The 22,704-nt window shown below is 31.4% G+C and overlaps 1 protein-coding gene across 1 annotated transcript; it reads right to left on the bottom strand.

Moving 5' to 3' along the window:
- Window positions 1–1,972: 1,972 nt before the first annotated feature.
- Window positions 1,973–20,085, bottom strand: LOC147381540 (alpha-glucosidase-like). Its single transcript, XM_086430295.1, has 5 exons — window positions 19,823–20,085; window positions 7,448–8,151; window positions 5,472–5,702; window positions 4,140–4,786; window positions 1,973–3,902 (listed from the first exon to the last, which is right to left on the bottom strand). Exons 1-5 carry the CDS (start codon window positions 20,068–20,070, stop codon window positions 3,021–3,023), a joined length of 2,712 nt encoding a protein of 903 aa, XP_086286421.1. The 5' UTR covers window positions 20,071–20,085; the 3' UTR covers window positions 1,973–3,020.
- Window positions 20,086–22,704: the final 2,619 nt, after the last annotated feature.

Consider the following 22,704-nt stretch of genomic DNA (forward strand, 5'->3'; position numbering starts at 1 on the left):
TTTGTAGTCATTGCTCACTTCAATCTTCTGATGACATTATGGTCTGTATTATATTAGTGTTAGTTCAGATAACAAGATGATCATACCGATACTTTTAACATAGCTGTATGTTGATGCCTCCTTTGTTCTTTAAAACAGGTTCACAAAAGTTTGCAGAGAATACGTGAAAGAAAACTTGCTAATTTCATTGAGTGGGACCCTGCAAGCATTTAGGTCTTTTTTCATAGGAAGAATGCATTTGTGCATTGCAACCAGTAAATTTATTTTTACTTGTTTGTTTGGAGCTTATATATCATTTCTTTTTTGCAGGTTGCATTGTCTAGGAAATCTCCATATGTTTTGGACTATGCAGAAATCACTTTCAGATATGTTTTTTTTAATCTACTAAAATGCTCTACTGATATGAACTTTTAATAATTTCACATTCACTTTGCATTTGGCTTTCTAGTAACAGAACCACTTAGCACGGTTAATATTTTATGTTCTTTTACCATAAAATGGTCCTGTTGTTTGTTTTAAGGCAGATTGAGACATTATGTTAAGGTCAGTTACATTTTGTCACTAGTGTTCTATGATTATAGTGTTGTGTTGGTGCTGGTGAAGGTCACATGGCAGATTTGGGGATTAATGATTGCTGGTGAAAGTCAACCCTACTATCACTGTTAAATCTATAAAGGTAAGACTATTTGGAGAATTTGGTGTTCAATCTTCTTTTAATTTGATAAAAAGTTCCAACACAAAGAACGTTAAAATGAAGAATGCAACCAAAGTAGTCGATGGAATACTGAGAGTTCTTTTTTTCCCAGTTGTTTCTCATTTTTTTATGATGTATGTTTTGCCGTATATAGGCACTTGTAATAGTGTTTTTCCTCTAGAATTCATGATGATTTCTCTATTGCCGTTTTTTTAGGTTGAAGGTAATGGGAGAGTAGTGCCTGCTACAGATGATGAAGTTATGGAGGTTGAGGAATTGCTTGAAGATGACAAGAATGAACTGCCTTTAGTTGCAGATAGCGGGCAGATTGAAGGATGCATATCAAATGAAAAGGTTTCCTTTATCAAGGCTAATTTTGATGGTTCAGGTCACCTTTCATGCTTGTATATCTAGTTTTTATGTTTTTGTGGATGTGTTTTATATGCTGTTTGCGACGGCCGCAGCTAAAGGTCTAGTATTTTTTTTTTTAAAATACCCTATAGCGACGGCCAATAGCGGCTGTTGCTATATCCCTATTTTATGATTTAATAGAAGCAAATTTATAATGTCATATATACATATATATATATATATTTTGGTGAGAATTATCAAGGTTCTAAAAGAAAAAAGAAACACTAGCTATATCACAGAATGCGTAGTTTCCTTTGATTTCCACACTCACACACAAAAACAAAATAGTAATAATAAAATAAAGATTCAATCATACTTGTCATTCTGTATTTTACAAGATACAAGGAAGCTTTAGATGAAGCAGAGGGAGCCTTAAGTATCAGGATCCTAAGGAAATTTTACGACCCCAATCCCATATCCCCAACAGGTTTTAAAAATAAAATAAAAAAATACATTGAAAGACATCACAAGGCTCTCTTCTGGAGGTAAGATATCCCATTTGGTATCATGCTTACCGACATTGTCGTGGACTTAGTGCATTGGCTTGGATTAGTAAGATACTCAATATCAAGGGAACCTTAACATCTCATCCATCCCAACTTATTGCTATTGTCCTTATGTATTGTAGATCCTAGGTCCCTTGCTTTGGGTTAAGATTCCAATAATTTTAAAAACTATTTGATTTCGAGAAACACAAGGAAGAGTTCAGGTAAAAAAGGCTTCTAATTAACTGTTTGTATCAAATCAAAACAGTTTCACAATATCTAATAACTAACCAAAATTATCAATTTCAACATAGCAATTATAGAACCTCAAATCTAAAACTGTTTATCCCTAAATAATCTTGTAAATAACTTAGATAAACAGTAAAAAATTGCCCACTTTCCAATAAATCAAGCAAAAATAAAATTACCATTAACTGTCAAAGCATTAACAATAGGCCCCTTAGCGCTTATGTTGATCTCCACAGCAATAGCCCTAACTCTAGAATTCTTCAAATTAATCCTCCATGGATGAGGTCGTTCTCAAACTCAACTGATTGATTTCTTCAGATGGATACTTCAATCGATCAATCCTACAAGCAGTAGCGGCGATCTTACAACCACCCATGGCAAGATCAAAGCAGAATTCACAGTCAATTCTTGAAGAAGCACCTCCATGGCTCAACGTTAAGAAATCTCTTGGAATTTTCCGCCATGGATTTGATTTTTCTTACATTTGAAGATCATCATTGTTTGTTTCCTTGATTGATCATCACTCGCTTGAGAGAAACTTGAGTTTCAGTTTGCCGATCGAAGGTCCAAATGTAAATCAAGTTGTGATGGAGTGAAAGAGGGCGTGAAGGATGAGAGTCGTCGATCGGAGCTAACATTGTCAATGGTAATGGCTGCTGTTGAAGGTGGGTTGTCTGAGGGTTAGGGCTGTGTGAGGTTCTGTCGAGAAGAAGACAGTAACAATTGGATGGGGATATGAGCTGTAATTTGTTCGGAGTAAAAGGGACATTTCAATAATTTCCCACGAGCCGTTTTTTCGGTGATAGATTCTCCCACAAACATGAATGGTAAAAGCACCCTTCATCCGTTTTTAATATTTGCTTTTAAAAACGTAAATTTATGATGCAATTCTTGTTATTAAACAACAATCAACGATAAAAAAGCGTTTTATTGATGCAAAAGCTTAAAAAAAACGCTTTTACAATCGTTATCAAACACCTCCTAAGTTACTCCATTTATATTGATAGAAAGAAAATATTCACCAAGACTGATTAAATATAAGTTACTTCATTTATATTGGTTCACTAAAGCGAACCGATTTTATTACAAAATCTGATTAAACCTGATCAGACATCGGTTTGGTCCGGTTTGTAGACACTTATTAAGTTCCAAAATCTTGAAAATGGCACACAAGATTTTGATTAGCTGATTTGCAACTTTAAATCAAACTCTTCTCCAATAATCAAAGCCAGTCCAGTAATTTCTGCAATACCAAACGTTCCCTTCCAATTCAAATTCACTCTCATCCTTGAATCACCATTCAATTTTGTCCCCTTAACATCCAACATATACCCTTTGAACATACCATTCTTTTTCAAACCCAAGATAGTCACCTTTTCTATGACCCACTTCTGACTCACAGCAAAACTCCCATTCACCACCTCTGATCCAATCTTGATCTCATTACCTACAACTGTGCTGAAAAACTTCACTAAACTCCATCTCCCTCCTTCCCCACCCATCTCTACATCCTCACCATCATCCATGAATACTTCTCCAATGGCTTTACCACCACTGTCAACTACTACCAAAAGATGGAATCCTGTTATTCGGGCTGCTTGTGTCGTCATGGCTTCTCCTTGCATGGCTAGAATATTCCCTTCCCGAACGTGTACATTTATATGGTCAAATGGGGCATTGAGTTTGACGTAATTCCCATATGTTACACTCACCGATTGTGAATAGTTGAAGAGATCAAACCAAGTTCCTGTTGGGAAGTATGCCTCAACAGCAACAACTCCAGGTTTCAATACTGGAGACACCATTACACCTTCACCGATTAAAAACTGTGTGCTGATTCCATAGGTTTGGACATCATCAGGGAATGAGAAGAAAAGTGGCCGTGCAATGGGGGTCCCAATAGTGTGTGCTTTGTACATTAATGTGTAGAAGTAGGGGAGTAGTCTGTATCGGAGCCCAAGTGACTTCTTCGCTGATTTGGTAACAGAATCCCATAGATAAAGCTCTTGTCGGCTTGATTGAATGTCTGAGTGATCTCTTGCAAAGGGATAAAATGCTCCAAGCTGCATTGAAATAAAGTTTAGTGAGTCAATCTCATAACACAAGCAACACTTTGTGAGTCCCTATGATTTAATTACCTAAATCAAACATTATTCTAACAATCATAAAGGAAGGTAGAAATATAACCAAGAAAACGAAGAATGTGAGGATTGGCACGTGGAATTAGTATGTAAACTTATTTAAAGCAAAAAAATCTTACTTTATTTTTTTTGTAGAAATTAATGTTAATCCAACTTTACCTGAATCCAACGTCGACAGAGCTCCTCAGTTGTGTCTCGAGCAAATCCACATATATCAGCTCCAACCATTGGAATCCCAAATAACCCGGAGTTCAAAATAGATGGAATTGAATATTGTAGGTCCTCCCACGTGGCAGCATTGTCGCCAGTCCAATGTGCAGTGTACTTTCCAGATCCAATAAAAGTTGATCTGGAGAGTATGAATGGTCTTTTTTGCGTCAGTTTAACTAAAGCTGTATTTGTAGCTTTGCATTCTAGGAGGCCATAGAGGTTGTGGACATTGTACTCAGTTATATGACCTGAGTGAAGAGCTGTTGCTGGGATGGTTTTGTTATTGATGGGTCGTCGGATTCCAGCATTGTTGATAGCATAGGGAGGGTTATCAAGGGTAGAAGAAGGGGAGGGTTCAGAGGTAATGAAGTTGGATATCTCATTCATGTCCAGCCAGAGACCATCAAAGGGGATAGTCTTCCAGAATTGTGCAATCTCATTACCCCAGTAGATTCCCGTGTTAGGATTTAGGAAATCGGGGAAGTAGACAGGTCCCGGCCACACTTCACCTAAGTAAGGGGTTCCATTACGTTTTATGAATATATCAGCTTTCATGCCTCGGATATATGTTCCATATGTGTCATTCACACCGATACCTGAGGAAGAAAATTGAAAGTAATAAGTTGTTACACAACAGAACATCTCTGTTTGGAACTCCCCGAATAAGGTAAGGGTTTTCTACACAGATACTAGAGAAAGAAGTCTCCACCATGCATGGTAGTTGTAATCATAGTTACTAATAGAGATAAGGTGCATGGATTATAATAATGTGCATGAGATACATTATATCAACATGAATACTACTTATCTCTATTAGTTACCAAGTCAGAATACAGGTTTAAAACGTAAATAAAAAGTTCTTAAAAAATGACCAAAAGAAAAGAGTCATGATTTTCTAACTCCCCCCTCTGACAAACTCTCCTCACGTGGATGTGCATAGAACCATAGATTTTCCTTTTGATACACAACTGCACATCCCCATAAAAGTGAACCACAAGCCACCAAAAAAAAAAAAAAAACAACTTTTGAAACATGCAACTAATTAAAAAAATCATATTTTATTAAAAATGTTAATTTTTTTACTAGTTTTATTGTTAGAAAAATGCATTTTTTTTTAAATGCCATTTCTTGTGACCATTGCTGTGATGAAGGGCCAAATCATAAGCAACCAGGCTACAAAAGTTGACCACATGCTAAAAACTTGCATTGTGTAGACTACTCAAATTCCTTTGAAGCAACAAACAAGTCAGCCGAGTTAGGAGTCAAAGTTTCTTTTCTTACCAGGGTCTAATATGAGCACATATTTCTGTCCATTCTGGTGAAGTCGATCAACAAATTTCTTCATCTGGTCTGCCGGAAAGTTGACAGGATCAAGAGTGAAATCCTTATGTCCGTCCATGTGATCGATATCTGTCCACATAACTTCAAGAGGAATTCCAGCTTTGGCATAACCAGCAACCACACCCTCAAGATCAGACACGTTTTTGTACCCATATCTGCACTGGTGAAATCCTATAAAACAAAACCACAAAACGCATGAATAATTAAGTAAATTCAAGCAAACCTAATGTAATGTTGAGATACAAAATTCCTCTCTCCTATCACAAAGTTGTTCATGCGGAGCTCATGTGAATTAGAAGATACTCCCCATGCATTTGTCATAGATGGAGTTGCTGGTCACTTGTTCAAATTTAGTGTGTGGGAAGTCTGCGTTGACGGCCTCTACATGTTGATTTTGTATGGCCTCATCGTTATGGTCTATTTTTATTTTTTTACAATGGCATAAGCCTTTGAGATCATTTTCTCACTGAAAACATACCTGGTGGTTTATCAGTAGATTTCAGAAGATGATATAGTAAGGGTCACAAGGAACAAGAGGGCCTTTTAGCCATTCAAACATGGTCTTCTATTGGAGACTAACAAAATATACATGTCATCAAAATCTTGCTCCCCCCCACCCTCCAAAAAAAATTTATTTTTTGGCCAACAGATTGAAGAGGTGAAAGGCGGAATCTTGGTTGAAAATAAAGGGTTTTTGGCAAAACTTTGAAGGCTTGGTCATTTTCCAATATTCTTTTCATTGAAGAAGTTGAGGAGTATGCCATCAGTTTGAAAACCTCGCCGGTATCTTAACTAATCTCCAAAATCAGGAGTGGAATGTCTAATTCACACTTAAAACAATGGGAAGCCTTCAGAGGCCTTAAGAGAGCCAAACATTTTTCAATATATGGCCTAGAAGTTTTGGAATGAGCTGATTTTTTGTGAGGATGATCTTTATAGTGAGATCATCCTCACAAAAAAATCAGCCCATTCTGAAACTTCTAACCCCATCAAAAGTTGTTTACAATTAAATGACAGTCCATGATTCTTCAACTTGTAAACTAGGGTTAGAAGTTTCAGAATGGGTTGATTTTTTGTGAAGATGATCTCCTCACTATAGAGATCATCCTCACAAAAAATCAGCCCATTCTGAATCTTCTAGCCTATATATTGAAAAATGTTTGGCACGATATATATATATATATATATATATATGTGAGTTATGGTAGCATAACTTAGTCGGGGAAGGATCCTCTGTGGTGCTTCTTTCCTGCAGTACCATGTAGTTCGGTTAGACGGTTGAGAACGCACTACCAAAATCCCTTTGTTGAATTGTTGGAGTTCAACAACCATTCAATTTCAATCCAATCGGCAAGACATAAAAAAGAGAGTTTTGTTTAAAAAAAATTCAAACCTGATACAAACCATAATCACTACATGGCTGATGGTTTAGATATTAATTTTCAGCCTGAGATCACCACTGTTGAAAGAGTACTACAGGGTACTACAGGGTACTACAGGGAAGAAGTACCACAGAGGATCGGCTCCAAACTTAGTCATACTACCACCCTTACAGAGATTTGATATGCTCAAATTAATGGTCTGCCACGTGGTCATGTAACACTTACTATTCTATAGTTCATGGCCTAGATCAGATTCTTTTAAAAAAATCTTAAATTTTTTTTTCCCTGATCAAAGGCCGTTGAACTTCAAAATTTGGATCCAATGGTTAAATCACTTTTTTTCCTTTCTACTTAGAATTTTATACTTTACATTCACAAGGCATCTGATCAATGTTTTCGGCTGTCAATAAACGTGGAATGTAGATTTTAAGTGATGGGATGCAATCAGTTCAAGGTGGTTTGCAAGTAATCACTCGCTAAAAGTAACTAGAATTTAAAAAAAAATATAAATAAATAAAGATCTTGGCGGCTTACCGAAGGACCAATAAGGCATTGGTGTAGGCAAGCCAATGAGCTCTGTATATTGCTGCATAACAGATTTTGGTGATGGTCCAGCAAAGAAGTAGAAATCAAGAACACCTCCAATAACCTTATAACTTATCTTAGATCCTTCATAAACAATATCCATCCCATTACTATTAACCAACACCACACCATGAGTCATCCCTGCAGAACCTTTCCCATCTCCACACTTCGATCTCACATCCATGTAAAACGGATGAGACCCATAAAGATTCACATCTAGATCAGCACTAGCAATATCAGCATTCCACAGTGTCAGTGTCTGGTTGTGTGTCAGACGGAATGACGACTTTGTATGTTCTCCTAAGCCATAAATAGATGATCTATCAGCCGGAAGTGATGATGATATCTGTATGTATTGGTCTTTGAATACGAGTGTGGTGGTGTCGGTATCTGACACTTTGGGTGATGTGTCGAAGAGGGTGTCGTTGTTTGAGTGACGAGTAATGGAGAATGTGAAGGGGTTGGTGTGGAGAGTGAGGATGAGATCGGATTGTGGGATGGAGAGGAAGTAGTTTTGAGAGATGGGTTGGTGGTTTTCTGATAGGGATCTGTGGGGGAGGTATGTAATGTGAGGAAGGATTTCTTGTGGGATTTCCCATCTTTGTTTGTTGGAATCAGTTATTTTGATTCTCAATCTGTTATTGGTCTCAAAGCTGCAAAGAAAAGGAGGGAACAATTATTGAAAGATTATTAAATGTTAGTCTTAATCATAATTACAAAATTCGTAAACTTCTCCGAATAAGGAACAACCCATTAAATTAGTGAGTCGATGATTTATTGATTATTCACCAAATATGGGAACATTTATGTCCTTGAACCTCGAATACACACAACTCACAAAATTTTCTTGAATATTTTACAAAACTTCTGTAAAATAATCAAACTAAATCCCCACTAAATAATTTCCGAATTCAATCTTGATTATTATGAACCTACCCAATGTTTAAGAACTCAATACCCATGTATTTTTACTTCTCAAAATCGTAATAAAGCTCTCCCATTTTAAGCTCTTAAGCTTCAATCCATTGTTCTCAACCTCACCTTCGTCCCTCTAGATCATTCTTAATTTTAATATCCAAATTTCCATCATCTTTTACTTCAAAAATCCTAACTTGTTCTTAAGGTTTTAAGGTCAAAAGTATAGATATAGAGTTTTCAATGCATTGAATCGAATAAAAAAATCTGATCCTTTTCGATCTGATAAATATGGTCAGGATAAAGGATTTGGATTTTGATAAAGACATGGTCCGATGATGAATCAATCTGATAAGTTCTCAGATCAATATTGGATCAACCATCATCCAATCCAATAAATAGCCGATTTGTTAGTGTTTGAAATATATAAATATGTATTACTTTTTTATTAAAGCATATGGTGGATACTTTATTTTATTTATGCTTTTATTAAACCAAAAGGGATATGAGTAGGGCCAATTCAATTAAAAAATAATGAATTTTGGGATTGATCTGGAACAATATATATCATACTATATCAGGTTCAAACTTAAAAATAACATATTTGATCAGGTTCAGGTTTGGCCTGTGCCTAATAAATTCCTTATCGAATTAGTATAAATTAGTAACAATCTGATCTGTTGAGAGCCCTATGTATATATATATATATATATATATACTCTTAAAGTTGTGAAGAAGATGGTAAATTTGTTTCGAAGGTTGAAGTAGATAAAATTTTGAGGTTGCAGAGTAGGTTGAAAACATTTACCAAGAGGATAGAAGATAAATTGGTTTTGCAAAGAAAAATCAAGGTCATGTCTTCAGGGTATTTAGGTCATTTTTCATAAGTTTATTAGGGAATACAAGATCAAGGGACTTGTCACCATTTTGAACACATGGACATCTCAAATGTTCACCTAAACGGGGAGGGCTGTGTCTAAATTGCCCAAACTACCTGGTCCCAAAACCAGTCCAAGGAATCTGGATCTTAGTGCAACCATGTTTTGGAAACTCGGTATTTCAAGCTGATACTGAGTTAACTCTCTCAGGTCATTCCATTTTTGATGATTTAAATCACTTAACTAAATTTATTATCTTTACCATTATAATGAGAGAAGGTGGTTGTACACCAAATTTTGAGTGGTTATAAATGCTTTTACTTTTCTATTTAAATTTAAAATAATTAAGGTCATTTTGGTCAAAATATCAAAAAAGTTATTTCCTCTTGTAATAATGCAAAATCTATTCGTCGCATTGATACCAAATTACAGGATCTTTGCTAAATTGGGAATTGAGAATATTTGATGGGAATTAAGAATATTCGCTAAATTGGGAATATTTGATAAATTGGAAGTACTTGGAATATTTGGAAGGAGTATGATAGTATGAAGAAGACAAAGGTTTGATCGTATGAAGTATGGAAAGTTTGGTGGTATGAAGGATGGATAAGGAATGAAAGAAGAAAGGATAAATGATAGAGAAGTAAAAGAAGAGGATATTATTTCTTTGTCTCCTCTCAGAAGTGATTTCGTTGATTTATAGAGGATTTGGTTTAAGAGAATTGAAAATTGTTTGAAGTCCGGAAGATTCTAGAATTTCAAAAAAATTTAAATTATTTTAAAATCCGGAAGATTCACAAATGTTTGTTAATAATTAACGTTACTATTTGTTAATAGCAACTAATGCCTGAGTGAATAATAAACACTATTCATCGCATGACTTTGTGACTTATAACGCATGAGTGAACAGTAAACACTATTCATCGCATGACATACTTTTCACATGCATATAGACTTTTTACATACAGATTTTTTGAGATACTTATACATATTAAACATATTAAATATATATCAGAAGTGGAAGTACTCTTCGTTTTCGTTGTCTGAGATGCTTTGTTGAAAATCTGAAGAGGACTGTGTTGTTATCAATCATTTAGTAGAGATTGAATCTTTGAGAAATTGTAGCTTGTTTGAGATTTTTTGCATTTGTCTGATGGCTAATGCAAAGTCTTAAAAAGAAATTGTTGTAGGCGATGATGCTGGAGTTGTTGCAGAGAAGACTATAGCTTAGGCATACGATTTTGTTTGGACCTTTGATAACTTCAAAAATTCTAATGGAGATAATTTATTTTTAAGAGATTCAAGAATTACCTTGTTTTGACCATATTTGTTTCACTATTTCACATAAGTGTTTCAGAAAAATGAAGGGAAATAATCTAACGATTCTTTTGAATAATGTCATTGAAAATCCATGGACAACTTGTGTAAGTAAGGTAGAGCATATTTTTATAGTTCATTTCTTCAATTTAAATCTATTGTTGTTGAAGAAATCTTTAAATTGAAGAATTTAAACGTTTTAGAGGATATCAAGAGTGACTCCAAAATATTGCCACCATTATGAATAGGACTAGTATGATATTTGATTGTTGAATTTTTGACAAAATTGTAACCACGAATAAGATTCTTTGGAATTTTGTATGGGAAGAATAAATTCTCAAGTACTTTGATAATCCCAATAAGTGTAAGGGATTTGCTCATTATTAGGAGATTTAACATATTTGGAGGCTCCCCCATTCATAAGATGAAATAATCTTTTGAATTTTAAATTTTTAATATGCAATCTCACCTTCTTGATCAAGGGTGTGAGATATTATTGCATTTTGAGGTTGGGTTAAAATGGGTTCATAGAATTTTGACGAAAGATTTGACTGTCTTGGATTAAAGAGATGTTTTTCAAGAAACAATTGACTTTGGATTTGAGATACAGTCATAAATTCAAATTTCTTTGGAGATAAGGTAAAAATTGCTTAACTGATTTTTAAATATATTCTAATTTTAGAGAGATCGGAGAAAATCGAGAAGGAGAAATTTGAATTTCTATAGAAATTTTCTCCTTACCATTTGATTTATTTTGACTTTTGGATGAACTCATTGAGACTTTTAAAGAAATTCTCTAGTTAAAAAATCAAGAAGACAATTTTGAAAATTAGGAATAAATTCTATATCAAATTCAAAAATTATAAGGCATACCATCTGGCAAAAATTTGTTTTGATGCAAGGATTTTGACATCTTATTCTAAAATACTTTTTACAGATTTGCAATCAACTTTTAATGATAATTTTTTGTTTAAAACGTTACTTTAAAATTTTAAAATTGTTACGACAATTGTTAGAATCTCTTTTCTAATTGTTGAATAATTTTGTTGACAAGGATTCTAAATTCTCGTGGTATATCTAACAATTTGTTCTTCATTTTTTAGTATTTTTTGGATCAAAATTCCTCTATAACATATTTCAGAGGCATCTGTTTGAATTATTTTGGATAATTCTAGATCTTGAATATGTAAACAAGGTAAGAATTTGATAGTTTGTTTAATTTTTTGAATAGCTAAACTATGGCTTGCTGTTCATATCTTTTTCTTTTTTTTTTTTCATTCTTCTGTGACTTTATGAGAAATTCAAAGAGAAGTTTGCGTTTTTTTTTTTTTTATAGATTTTTTATGAAATTGAGAACATAATTAAGGCTTCTTAAAAATCTTTGTAATTGTTTCTTATCAGTTATTTCTTTAGAAAATTTATCAACAAATTGTATCACATGGTTTACAAGCGTATATGTTTTATTTTCAAAGAAAAATTCTAGAAACTGTATTTTTGTTTGAAATAAATTAATTTTCCTTTGGGAAATAACAAGTCCATTTTTTAAAATCACTTTTACAAATATATAAAGATGTTTGTAGTAGGCATCTATATTTTGAGAAAAAACGAGAATATCGTCCATACAGACAAGGATAAATTTTGAATAACTTGAAAATATGTCATTCATTATATTTAAAATTCATTTAGGACATTTTTTAATCCAAAGGACATTACATTCCACTCGTAATGTCCAAAATGAGCTATGAAGGTAGTTTTGTATTTATCAGACTCTTGTATTTGCATTTGCTAAAATCCTGATTTTAGATCGAATTTTGAAAAAACATTTGCATTGGTGAGTTGGTCAATAAGGTCCTGTTTATTAGGAACATGATATCTTATAGATTGTAATACTTTATTAAGGGATTTATAATATATTATAAGTCTTGGAGCACTTTTTTCTAGTTTAATTGCATTTTCAACATAAAAAGTACCACAACTCCAAGGAGATTTAGATCTTCTAATTAATTTCTTATCAAGAAGGTCTTCAATTTTTTTTTTTTTTTTTTTTGACATAATTCTAGGTACCTAGAATTCATTTGAATTGATCAAGCTTTTGTAGGAATATTTTTTCATTAAAAGATGAAATATAGGGAAGAGCAACTTGATGAGTTTTCCTATGCCAAAAAGCACTGGGAATATCAAAACAAGAAGTTTGTATTAATTGTTTTTCAAAAAATTTATCTTTGTTTGTATTTTTGGAGAATTGATATCTTATTGTATTTTTGAAATATTTTTTCTTGGTTGACAAAGTTTAGTTGTTTTTTTTTTTTTTATTGAATTAAATTTATTAAAAGATCAACTTGTCCAAATGTAAAAGGAGATATGAAGTTAAAGAGAACTTTTTCATTTCCAAGCTTATAGAGGATCCCTTGTGGGGTCATTACTAATGGTTGGATTTGATTGAGAAAATGAGTGTTAAGTATTACTTCTTGTTGTAAGGCTGGGACAACAAGAAAAGGATCTAGGAGGCAAATCTTTTGTTTACAAACAAAGGAATCTGTTATTTTTTATTTAAGATAAATAAGTTTACTAGTAGTCATTGATAAAGATGTTTGTGTTGGCTTGCAGAGAAAGAGGAATCAAGTCTTCTCTAATGCAATTAATATTGGCTCCAGAATCAATAAGAGCGATGAATTTTTGAAAAAAATTTGAGTTTTAATTGTAATTGAAGTATACCATTTTTAATAGGTAAATTAGATTATAGCATTAAGAAATTGATTGTTTTGATCTTTAGGATCAGAAAGTTTATCTGAATCAGCTTGGTGATCAAATATCATTTTTAATTTTGCTACTTGCTCTTTTAAGATTCTAATTTCTTCCTTTAATAGATTAATTTGTTGTTATAAATTAGAGAGAATGACTAAAGAGGTAGTTTCTTTTGAAGGAATTTAATTGAATTTTGAATAAATATCTCTTAGTGAATATATGGGAGTTGAAGTAGAAGGAGTTGGAATTTTTTCTGAGAAATGTTTATTTTGATTTTTTTGATTTTCTAATATTTGTATCAAATGTTAATTGCGTTGGTCTTTATCAGGAATTTCATCTAATATTTTTAACAATAATTTTTCGTTTTCTGTTAAAATATTTAGTTGAAGTATATTTATTGAAGATGATGAGGATGAGATTGAGTCTAGATGTTAAGGGAACTCACAATTATCTTCTGAGGAAGAATGGGATTCTTCAAAAGAAGACAATTGTACTTCATTAACTTTTTTATTAAAACTTTTAGGATTGCTCCATGGCCAAGTGTTCGACATTTATAGCAGATAATTGATTTGGATTCTTTTTCTATTTTTTTACTTTTATTTTATTAGAACTAGGATTTGATTTTCCTTTTGAATATTTTCTTGAGAATTTTTTAGGAGAATATGATGATGTTTTCTTCAAAATTATTGGTTTTTTTGTTTTTGTCTTATTTTTACAAAGGGTGCTAGAAATATTTCTTTTCCAAATTGATAGCAAAAGTCTCCTAATTTTTTACGAGATATTTTTTCTATTTGCTTTTTAAGCTTTAAGTCTGAGCAAAACTTTAGACCTATCATATTAACTCTTTGTATAAGTACACCAAAGGTGAACTGGGTATATTTGATGCTATCAGAATTGCCTTTGAAATTTTATCAAATCTTTTCAGCAAATAATGGTGGTAGACTAGATATAAACTTTTTTTTTTTTTTTTCAGAAAAGATCATTACATCCAAGTATTTGATAAAGTTTGGCTAAGAAAATATATTTATACCATCTAAAATCAATTAAAGTTGGATATTTAAGACTCATTAAGATTTCTCGATCTTTTTGTCCTAAATCATCAAATCTACCATTAAAAATATAGAGAATGTTTGAAAGAAAGGGATCTGGAATTTGATTTCCTTTATCATCTAACTTAGGACTGCCATCTTCATCTAATTTGACGTGATCAAGAATACTATCTCTTTAGGCTTAGTTTAACATATTGTTCCACCATCCGTAGAGTTGACCAGTAAACCCGCCTACAATGGTCTTGTAGTATGGGTTCTAATAAATTATAACGGTTACACGTATTTGCAAACACAATCATTTGAAAGAGAGTGTTCATTATTTGATAATCAGTGAATCCATCTATGTTCTTCCATTTGTAGAGTTCATTCACATTATAATGTTTTGTTGGATTTAGTTTCTCTTCAAATTGGACATCAATTAGTGTTGGTCATCGATAATAATACTTTATTTTTTAGTAGAAATTTGATCATGGTTGAAGATAGTTTGATTTTTTGAGTTTCTTAACTTGAAATATTTTTTTTTTGTCATTAATAAATTGAGATTCTATATTTTTATTATTAGAAGAAATCGTAAAAAAGGACTCAGAAGAATTTCCTTGTTCTGGTTTTTCTCTTGATTGTTCTGACAAAATAATTATTTTTAAATATCTTTGAATTCTTTTGATTATTTCTTCCAAAACAGATGAAGTTTCTATTGAGGTTAATTCCTTTTGAAGATGAAAATGATTTTGAATATTTTATTTAATTGTTGATGATTCTCCTATGATTTTTATGTTAGGTTTATTTAATAATGATCTTATTTGTTGTCCTAATTGATGAAGATAGGTGTTAGTATAATTATTTTGTTTAACTAGATGAGCTATATCTTTTTGTGTACAAGGAATTTCCTTTTGAAATTGAGATTCAGATTTAAAAAGTGTCGTTATTAAACTAATTGCTTTTATATCTCTAAAAAGAGGAAATTGTGATTCAATTTTCTCATTTTTTATCATTTCTCATATTTGTATTTTTTGTTTTAACATATTTATTGAATGAGACAATTTTAAATTTGTTTGGATTTTTAACTATGTAAATAATGAAATATAAATTTGTTTTTTAGCCATCTCATCAAACCATTTTTCTTTAATCTTCTTTTGTTCCATTCGAGAAAAGTTTTTAAAAAATCATTTGTGTGGCGGATTTTTTAGGATATCAACTTTTAACAATTCTTTATTTATTGTAAACTTTTTTATTTTCAAAACAAATCATATTAACTTGTTTGGATGGACTACCGAAATCACACTCAATACGATTGTATTCAGTTTCAACTTCTTTATGTTTTGGATAAACATGATAAGAAATATGAGTTGAAACAGTATTATATGCTTTGTTGGTCATTTGATTAAATGGTTTTCGAGAGGATGAACTTGTTGATGGTCTGAATACAATGTAGTTATTTTGATTTACTGTATCAATATTAATTTCAATACTATCATCAGAATGTTCAATAATATTTAGCTCAACGGTATCCCATTGAATTTGTTTTGGAGTTATTACAATATTTCTAAAATTTGTTAAAAATAGTGTAGTCAATCTTTTTGTTTGATTTTGATATGTTATGTTACGAATTAAGGACATCATACATTTATAGTAAATTCTATAAATTACTGTGATGTTTTCAACATTTAACATATTAAACCCTTTGGTTTGAACTCTTAGGGTTAAGGATTTTGAAATAGTTTGATCTGTTAAAGAGACAAAGAAATTTGGAAAGCAATTAAAAAAAAAATAAGACCATCATGTTTGCACTTGAATCATTCCTATTAATTGATCTGGAAATTTTATGTTTCTTCGGTCTCTTACATGAGTTATGGTAAAAGTATTAAGGTCTTATCTAGGAAGGGGTACTATTGCTACTTGGATAAAACCAAAATGGATATAATTATATTTTTTTATTTTGAAGTTTTTCCAATAAATTTTGTGGAAGTAAAAAAATATTTTCTATTTTTCTAGAAATTGACATAGATTGCTCTATTGTATTTATTATATAGTCATTTCTTAATTTTAATTTGTAGGGACTCTAGGAATTGTCCAATTTTTTTATTAATTGTTCAATAGTTTTATATGAAATTTCATCATTTTGTTTGATTGAAATTATTTTGATTAGGTCTGTTGAGGAGGTATTGTCTACTTGTAGTTTTCTTTTAAAAGATTTTAAATTATTTATACTCTAACAAGTTGAATTTTAAATATCTTCGTTCTAGTGGTTGGTCCAGGATTTACTATTCGTCTTACGGTAACACTGTCTGTGAGTTTTACTACCCGATTAGGAAACCTCGAACCTAGATCTAAAGATTTTTTAAATTAACCTACTTTAATGAAAAAAATTTAAAATAATTAAGAGAAAATAGAGTATACAATTTAAATAAAAAATAAAACCGATATAAAGGCGGATTCTTGGGTTCTTGACACATTTTTTGCTCAGGGTGATACCTTTAAAATCATGACAAACTTGATTGCCTTTGACCTACCTTTGGATATAGTACTCTGTATTTTGACAATAGAATTTGTACAGAATTCAAATAAAGATGTGAATAAAATTTGAAATATACCTTCTTTTGAAATAATACAGACTCTTCTGGGTAACTTTTGAAACTTGACTCTGATACGAAATTACAGGATCTTTGCTAAATTGAGAATTGAGAATATTTCTTAAATTGATATAGAATTTCTTCAAAAGCCTCAAAAAGCCAAAACAAATCGAAAGGTAAGGAGAAAATTCCTATAGAAATCCAAATTTCTCCTTTTCAATTTTCTTCAATCTCTCCAAAATTAGAATATATTCACAAAACCAATCAAGCAATTTTTACCCTATCTCCAAAGTAATTTGAATTTATGACTTCATCTCACATCCAAAGTCAATTGTTTCTTGGAAAACATCTCTTTAATCTAAGACAGTCAAATCTTTCGTCAAATTTCTATGAAGCCATTTTAATCCAATCTCAAAGTACAATAATATCTCACAACCTTGATCAAGAAGGTGAGATTGCATATTAAAAATTCAAAATTCAAAAGATTATTTCATCTTATGAATGGGGAACATCCTTTTGGACCTCCAAATATGTTAAATTTCCTAAAAATTAGCAAATCCCTTACACCTATTGGGATTATTAATATTCATGGGAATTTATTCTTCTCATACAAAATTCCAAAGGATCTCATTCTTGATTTTTACAATTTTGTCAAAAACTTAACAATCAAATACCATACTAGTCTTATTCACCATGGTGGCAATATTTTGGGACCATTCATGATATCCTTCCTAACGGTCAAATTTCTCAGTTTGAAGATTTCCTAAACAACAATAGATTTAAAGTTTAAAAAATGAACTATTAAAATATGCTCTACTTTGCTTATACCAGTTGTCTATGGATTTTCAAATGACATTATTCAAAAGAACTGTTGGATTGTTTCCCTACCTTTTTCCAAACCATTTATGTGAAATGGTGAGACAAATATGATCAAAACAGATAATTCCTAAATCTCCTAAAAAGAAATTGTCTCCATCAAAATTTCCAAAGTTATTAAAGGCCTAAATAAAATCGTACGCACAAGCTACAGTCTCCTTTGCAGTAATTCCAACATCATCGTCTACAATAATTTCTCCTCAAGACTTTGTACTAGCCATAAAAAAAATTCAAAAAATCTCAAATGAACTACAATATCTCAAAGATTCAATCTCTATTAAAGAATCGATATTAGCACAGTCCTCTTTAGATTCTCATCAAAGCATCTCAGACAACGAAGACAAAGAACACTTTCACTTCTGATATATATTTAATGTGTTTAATATATATAAGTATCTCAAAAAGTCTATATGTATGCGAAAAGTATGTCATGCAATGAATAGTGTTTATTGTTCACTCAAGTGTTAAAAGTCACAAAGTCACGCGATGAATGGTATTTACTATTTACTCACGTGTTAGTTACTATTCACAAATAGTAACGTCAATCATTGACAAACATTCGTGTATCTTCCTGATTTCAAAATAATTTAAAATTTTGAAATTCCAGAGTCTTTCGGACTTTGAACAATTTTCAATTCTCTTGACCCAAATCCTCTATAAATTAACAAAACCACCTCTGAGAAGAGATATAGAGGAAAAATATCATCTGAAGGATGGATACGGAAAGAAAAAAAGGAAGGATGAAGGATAGCAAGGTAGAAGAAGAGGATATTTGCATTTTAAGATTCTACCAAAGTGTTGGTTTTCAAAATTATAAAAATATCATTTCTTTACTATCTAATCTATAATGACCCTCCCATCAATATTTTAGATTACAAATAAGCCTCCTTTTGATACATGTGCATTAGTTAATATACATAATTTTTTATTCAAATAGATAATTGAATATATATATGAGATTAGTTTTATTTTTTATTAATATATATATATATATTCAAAATTGTCGATATTTACTTTGCCTTGTTGCAAAATGGAAGATTAGGTTTATCCTTAAGAGCTTCTATAAGCATCCCAAATTTTACTTATTACACCCCAATTCTTAAATTATTTATCACACTTTAATTAAAGATTAAAATGCATGCATCATTCCAACATTACAACAGTTTGGTTCAAGTTATCACATAACATTAAAAACCATGATAACACGGTCAAACAACTTCAGAGATGCTGATTACAATTAGGATTAAGCTCATATAAATCCCAAATTTAACAAATAGAAAAAGAAAAAAATTAATTAAAGAAAGTAAGGAAAGAGTTTCTATAATTGGCACCCCAACTTTAACTTATTCTAAGCCATTGATTTTTTTCTTTTAAATTTAATTGGGTGTAGTAAGTAAAAGTTGGGGTGCTACTAGCAACTCTCTTATCCATTGACCGAAAGTCAGCTGTCAGTTTTTATGAATTAAGGTGGAAAATTTAATTTAAAATATTCTTAAAAACTTAAATTAATCAAAATTTAAATAAATTTAAAAATCCATTAATTCATGGAGACAAAGGGTTATTGAGTATTGACTTACCATGAAGGGGAAAACTTAGAGAGCTGCTATTGCCACACCAATTCCTATCTAAATCACCAAGGAATTGCACACGGTTAGGGTGGCGATTGCAAAAGTTGGGGTGGCAATAGAAGCTCTCTAAAATTAATCATGTATTAATTTTCGAAGGGTAAACCTAAAGATTAGAAAATTTTGCAATGGTATTACTAATAAATACTTTAGTAATTAAAAAATAATTATTTTTATTAGAAAAATAAGAAGAAAAAAATCCAGTTGATTTGGTTGAATTTTGTTTACATCTCGATGTGGAACTATTTTTAAAAGCTTTCTATTTCAAATTTTCAACTAAATTACCAAAATTTCACCAAAGTAAATCAAATTTACAATAAGAAAAAAAGTTAATGGTGGGTGTTCTTACCTGGCTAGAAGATCGAGATATTGAACATCAGGTCCAAAGATGGATGAATTCTTTATAAGTCTGAGATTAGCAGTCAACGATTTTCCAGATGGATTCACTTTGATTGATCTGATTGTGTAACCATACCCGATTCTTACTTCTCCCTTTGCATTTGCATTTGCTTTTGATGATGATGATGATGATGATGATGAAAAGAAAGATAGATAAAAGAGAAACAAAAGATGATAAACTTTCGATCTCATTTTCATTTTCCGTTGACTCCGCTCCAGTCCACTGTTGAATGTGACAATAAACTATCCTTCTTATTATCTTTCTCATCGAATAATTATTGGCGTGAAACAAACGGTTGAGATTGGAAGAGAAATGTAAAAGTTTCCTAGAGATTCAGAACTTAGATATGGATATGGATCACATTTTCCATATAGAAAGGACAAATAGATGCCATCTAGAGTCTGATGTGGATTCCGCAAAGATGAGTCCGGCTTGGGTGTTCATAAATCAGAATTGACTAGTTTTCATCAAGGGGAAATAATTAGTGGATGGGCCCTACTAAAAAAAAAAAAAAACTGAAAAAGTTATGGTTTTTTTTTTTTTTTTATTAAAACTTTTTACGAGTGTTCTCTACTATTTAGAGAGTCCAAATCTAGGTGAAATAAGGAAAAATATGGGTATATGTAAAAGTATCAATTAATAGATATGACTCTTCAAAAATAGCTAAAGAAAAGCGAAACTCAAAAACCTCAAGAGAACTTTAAGTATTTTTGAAAAAGAATATCGATATGCTTCCTTTATGCTTAATGTCTATGATTAATAAAATAACTTGCCTTACTTATCTACAATTCTAAATAAAGAACATCTCCAGCCTTCTAATATTAACAAAATTCTACTTCAAATCAACTTTTAGAATTTAACTATTACTAATTTACAACATAGGTGACAAAAAAAAAACTCATATTCTATTATAAGTACTAGTCATGATGTAGTAAATGTTATGATGACGTGGCTGTTGGTGAGAGTCGTCGGAATTCGATTTTGGAGGGAACCGGATCCTTTGTAGCACGTGATTCTTGTGGCAACCATGTAGCACACTTTAAACAGTTGAAAGAGCACCACATCAACAATAAAATTAGATCTCACACTTAAAATCTGGGGAGTTCAGTAGTCATTCATTTTTAAAGACATGGACTTGTATAAAAAAACTTGTTTTTTGATTTTTTCTTTTTCTTTTTTTTTTTTTAAATCAGAGTTAAGTTATAATCACAAGAGGTTGAGATGGTATTTTTTCTTTTTAAATACCTCTCTCTCATCCTTTGAAAATGTGCTACAGGATTGTGTTTGTCGCATATTGCTACATAAAATAAATAAAGAACAAAATAATAACACCTTGGTAAGCAAAGAGACGATCCACAAAGACTTTGTTGATTCGAATATTCTAACTAAAAGCGATTAGAGAAGTAACCAATTTAAAACAAACATGTAAGGTTTGAACTAATTAAAAATAGTAAAAATAGCAAAAGATGAGATCACAATGTAAAAAGATTTAGATTAGTCGAATTCACCAAAATCAACAATCATAGAAAAGATTAGCTATGTTTGAATCATTATCTCAATCTAATGTTGTAAATCGGAAAATTAATATGATAGAAGCACAAATATTCTCTAGAACGTTATGATTACTTTTAAATCAATAAATTATGAAGATCTAACTTAAACTATCAAAAACCAAGTATGATTTAACTTGACCTAATCTAAGTTTAAATCATCAAAACTCATGTCAATCCAAAATAGTTTTTACTAACTATCAATCAAAATAAAATCATGTATAACAGTTAAACATATGGATGGATAAAACATAGATCATCTATTCATGATTATTTTGCTCTGACTTCCCCGACCTCTCTTATGGAGGTTTAGCCATAAATCATTGCAAGAATAGTAAAAACATAAAACTAAAATATAAAATAAAAGAGAGGAGAAATATGTTGTTTTTATTGATTCTTGATTTGAGAATGAATGTTCCTCCTCCAGTTATAATGTTTGAAAGAAAGAAACTAAAACTTAAAGAGAAAAATTAAGAAGGGAGAGAGAAGACGAATAGAAAAGAAGATAAAAGATATGAGAGAGATTTCTAGTTCTAATCTAGTCTCTATTTACAAATCTAGATTATGGTTTCTTCAAATCGGAAGTTTCCATGTAAGCAAAAAAAAGTCCAACTTTAATCCATTGTATGTGATATTGTGAGATTAACGCGTTGCACAAATCTCAAAATCCATCGATTTTACCTCGTCGTCATGCCCCATTACCATGCTGCGGTTATAGAGGATCCTATGGACTTTATTTTGGTTTGAATCTTCGTTTCATGTACCCAAGTGCAGTGAGCTCTCGCAAATATTTTGTTTTATTCCTTTATTTCCTGTGCCTTTGATCTGTCACTAATACTTAACCAATATTAAGTCAAAAATCATAATTAATTAAAAAATAATGAATAACATGTACTATGAATGCATTATATCTAATTAGGGGCTTCAACGTGTGTTTTATCCTTAAAGTCTACGTAAATAGAGTGTTAGAAACGACTTTCTAGGCCCTGATCATACTCTCAATGTCACGCCCCGAAATCCCAACATGAATCCCTATTATTCAACAGTCAGAATCTTGAGGTGTGAGGTGAACAAATACGCATTCTGATAGAACAATCATAGACAATAATGCTATGAAAAGAAACACATGCAGCGGAACATATATTAGATAATCTCAAATCAAAATAACGAAAGCTAAACAAACATAATTTAAATACATCAAACCCAAAATCCATAAACCCGATAAGAATCTCTACAAAATATAACATCTCAAAATATACATCAAGTCCCACTGTTATACAT

This window comes from Akebia trifoliata, unplaced genomic scaffold (genome assembly GCF_017979445.1).
Source record: "Akebia trifoliata isolate Shusen 1 unplaced genomic scaffold, ASM1797944v1 Contig00368, whole genome shotgun sequence".
Classification (NCBI taxonomy): Eukaryota; Viridiplantae; Streptophyta; class Magnoliopsida; order Ranunculales; family Lardizabalaceae; genus Akebia; species Akebia trifoliata.